This window comes from Pinus tabuliformis, chromosome Q (assembly GCF_031772625.1).
Source record: "Pinus tabuliformis cultivar Carrire ecotype Pingquan chromosome Q, CPIR1, whole genome shotgun sequence".
Taxonomy (NCBI): domain Eukaryota; kingdom Viridiplantae; phylum Streptophyta; class Pinopsida; order Pinales; family Pinaceae; genus Pinus; species Pinus tabuliformis.
The window spans coordinates 539,227,009-539,230,799 of record NC_142296.1 but is presented as its reverse complement, the minus strand read 5'-3'; the positions used below and the strand labels follow the sequence as shown (position 1 = coordinate 539,230,799).

The 3,791-nt window shown below is 34.4% G+C and overlaps 1 protein-coding gene across 1 annotated transcript; it reads right to left on the bottom strand.

The window, feature by feature from the left end:
• Positions 1-303: 303 nt before the first annotated feature.
• LOC149220573 (uncharacterized) lies at positions 304-3,390 on the bottom strand. The gene is made up of 3 exons (XM_089382829.1): positions 2,398-3,390; positions 788-852; positions 304-701 (listed from the first exon to the last, which is right to left on the bottom strand). The coding sequence occupies exons 1-3, from the start codon at positions 2,675-2,677 to the stop codon at positions 537-539; spliced, it is 510 nt and encodes a 169-aa protein (XP_089238955.1). The 5' UTR covers positions 2,678-3,390; the 3' UTR covers positions 304-536.
• Between the last annotated feature and the right edge of the window lie 401 nt (positions 3,391-3,791).

The window sequence follows — 3,791 nt, the reverse complement described above, 5'->3', positions numbered from 1 at the left end:
ATTGGTAAGGTTATATTATAGTATTGGTGAGGTTATATTATGGTTATGTTTAAGAATAATATCTAAATAAGATTGAGAACTGAGTTTATGGATTAATAGTATTTAGGAATGTCTTTATAACATTTATAACATCTAAAAGTGTCTTAACAACATTTAAAAATATCTTAACAATGCATCTGATCATCTTATATCTAAAACTCGTAAACATATATGAGTATACTCTTATATCTAAAACTCTTAAACATATATGGGTATACCACTTGCTAGGATTAAGTTTTACTAAATTTGGTAAGATTTCACCAGGTTTAGATAAAATTATCCCCAGTGAGAGAAAGCCAGTCACAAGTCTTTGCATTATTAAACAAAAATAGCAAAACTGCTACAACTTTAGCCAGAATCGACCTAAATCGTAAAAAAGAACGATCAATGTACAAACTAACCAATATCGTCCATTGGATTCTGATCAGTATGATCTGTTAAAATAAGTCTGAGGTTAGAACTTAACTACAATATATAATAATTCCTCCATACAATATTCACGGTTGATGGTTGTTATAAGCCATGGATTCAGTGCAACTGGGAGGAAATAACTGCAGAGTTTGCAGGGAGGATTCGACTTCGACACCAACCTCAGCAGCAGCGGAGTCGGAGTTGAGAAGAAAATCATAGACTTCAACGCAGTTGGAGAACTTGGATTCATCCTGCTCATATTCTCACATCAGAAACCGCATAAAACGAGATTTTGTAACGTGGGAAAAATTCAGGCAGATCAGAAATATTTGCTCACCTCTTCGCTATTGGAGTTGAGAAGATAATTTGTCTCACCAACGGTCATCTCGGACGAGAAGTGATCTGATAATAGAAAGAACTTTCAAAACAGTTAAAACCTGAAAGTCTGAAAATGATGTTGCCGTACGGTATGCACATTGTGGCATGATATTTAAATCTAAATAAGAACATTTAATCATTGAAATAGAAGTTCAATATGATGTTATGGTAATATATCAGTATAGATTTATTTTAAGATCTAAATAGAGTAATAAATTGGAAAAAAAGAAGAAGTGTTAGTATATATTTTTGAAGTTTGCGTAGATTTTTCTAATGTTAGAAATTTTGAGTAGACACTTCGTTATTATTAAAAACATAATGTAAATTTTTAAAACTAAATTAATGTGAGGTGTTTTTTCAATTTTAAAAGAATTTAATAAGGATTTTGATAAAGTTTTTGGGATTAATCACATTATAAGTTGTTGGCAGAGGTTATAAAGTTCAAATCATCTAATGTGGTTCATTCTGGGGTTCATACTCTGTACAGAAGTGAAAAATTTTAAAACATCATTCTGGGGTTCATACTCTGCACAGAAGTGAAAAATTTTAAAACATCAAAAGTGATTGGTAAAAAAATTGAAATTGTAAATTTGACTTGTAAATATTTAAATTGACTGTCATAAATTCTAATAAGTGATTTAAATTCCAATGAGTCATTTAGAGAAAAGCAAGTGATTTAAATTCCAATAACTCATTTAGAGAAAAACTGACTTAGACAATCTGTTTAGTGCAGGGCCATTTTTAGATTATAGAGGCTAAAAGGAATATAAAGAAAGATTAGATTAGAGTAGTGGCATTCTCTAGTTGAACACCAATTCCAGTGAGTCATTTAGAGAAAAACTGAGTTAGACAATCTCTTTAGTGCAACACCATTTTTAGATTCTTATAGACACTTAAACAAATACAGTTGAACGGCACTGGTATACATTTCATAAACCATTTTTGATGTTATAGCCCTAGATTAGTGAGTTATTATGCTTAAAAGATTTTCTTCTAACAACAACCAATAACTAACTATAGTTAAAAATAAAAAACAAATAACCATCATCAAATTTCTTCTTAATTAGTAATATAAATTTGAAATTCCAAACAACTAACTATATACAACCAATAACTAACTATAGTTAAAAATAAAAAACAAATAACCATCATCAAATTTCTTCTTAATTAGTAATATAAAATTGAAATTCCAAACTTGGTTTCTAGTATTCATCATCAAAAACATAATGCAAATCTTTAAACGAGAATTCATTACAATACTAGATTAGATTAGTGAGTTATTATACTTAAAATATTTTCTTCTAACAACAACCAATAACTAACTATATGTAAAAATCAAAAACAAATAAGCATCATCAAATTTCTTCTTACAGTAATATAAATTTGAAGTTGCAAGCCTGGTTTCTATTATTCATCATCAAAAACTATTATTCATCATCAAAAACATAATGCAAATCTTTCAACTAAAATTAATCACAATGTCTTCCTACTCAGCTGTAAAATTCACTATCTAAAATTTAAATTCTGAGACTACCATGATGCTGCTGAGCTCTCTCTTAATATGCATACCATTCGGTTGGAAAGAAGAAAACCCAGAGGAATTTGCAGCAGCATGAGCTTCCTGAATGCTGCGACTCTTCCTTCTCTCTCGAGCTTTACGATTTTTGAACCAGTAGAACACGTTGATTCCCGCCACGGTCCCATGCCGACGGAGCTCCGCGGCAATAACCTGAATCTGCTCGGGCTTAGGAGTCTGGTTTCCGCCATTGTAGATAGCTTCCAGGATTCTCAGCTGCTCTCGTGTGGGGCTCCATCTTCGCGTCTCGCGGCCGCCGGGAATCGAACTCATGATCGATCGATCGCCTAATTTCTCTTCACCTATACCATGGACTCACGGGGGGCGGCTATAAAAATAACGAGAAAACCAGTATGTTGGGAAGTATTATTATGAATTTGAGCTATAGAAAAAAAAAAGGCCGGGATTTAACCATTGGTTTGGCTGATGCAAGTCAAAGTTGAGGCCCCTGTAAGCGCTGCGAGGTCCAACCTGGTCTACGAATGGTTTCAGAAAAATATGGTGGCCGTATGGTGGCAGAGGCGAATCCCAATCCCAATCCCTGCCTTACCTACCTGCAGACCTGAAAGGAAACGACTCCTTCTTTGAACACAAATATATTAAATGTCCGCTTAAAGCAGGCAAAACGCGTTTAACGGAATCACACGGTGCTCAAGGATTACTTAATCCAGACCCAGCGTACTGCCTGCGCCATGCTCTGTTTCTTCATTGCTGTCCTCTGCTTTCTAAGTACATTCGCGAGTCACGAGTCGCGCTGAAATTGACTGTGGGTACGTTCAACGACGATCTGCGAGTGAAGTGACATGAATGCAATATAAAATTCCACACCTTGCGCTGCAGCAAATTAAGAATTCTTTCCGTATGCACACCCTCCCTGGTATTGTAATGTCAAGCCCTGATTGCTAAGATCAAATGTGGGGGCGAACAGAACAGAACAGAATTTGGGCGAATTTGTATACAGTGAATAATCTCCCGAGTAATCCACATTCCTTGCCGCCTCATACGCTTGATTTGATGTGCAACAACCTAGCTGACCATCTTTCGCCGACCCAATATTCTTGTTTCACTGGGTGTGTCATATGTGTACTCTCATAAATAAATAAAAAGTGCAGAAACTATCATCTTATTTTATCTACAGCAGAGAAGACATTTGTCACTGGCTGTGTCACGTGTGTACCTTAAGTATATTAAAATGGAAAGAAACAAAAAAAAGACTTACAGTGGAGTCATAAGTTCATTTTGATTTTGAATCGTTGAAGTCTTTAGTCTTTGAGTTTGTTTTGATAAAGGAGGAAGTCTAAAAGAATGAATCAAGAAAACTTACAGTGGAGTCTTAAGTTCATTTTAATCTTGAATCATAATTGAAGTCTTTAGTTTTGGAGTTTGT

What these genes read in the sequence shown, in the direction of transcription:
- LOC149220573 (XM_089382829.1), bottom strand. Translation starts at nt 2,677, where the DNA reads ATGAGTTCGATTCCCGGCGGCCGCGAGACGCGAAGATGGAGCCCCACA. An exon ending in TTCTTCTTTCCAACCGAATG is followed by an intron (nt 853 to 2,397) that starts GTATGCATATTA and finishes TTCTATTATCAG; the next exon opens with ATCACTTCTCGTCCGAGATG. An exon ending in TCAACTCCAATAGCGAAGAG is followed by an intron (nt 702 to 787) that starts GTGAGCAAATAT and finishes GAATATGAGCAG; the next exon opens with GATGAATCCAAGTTCTCCAA.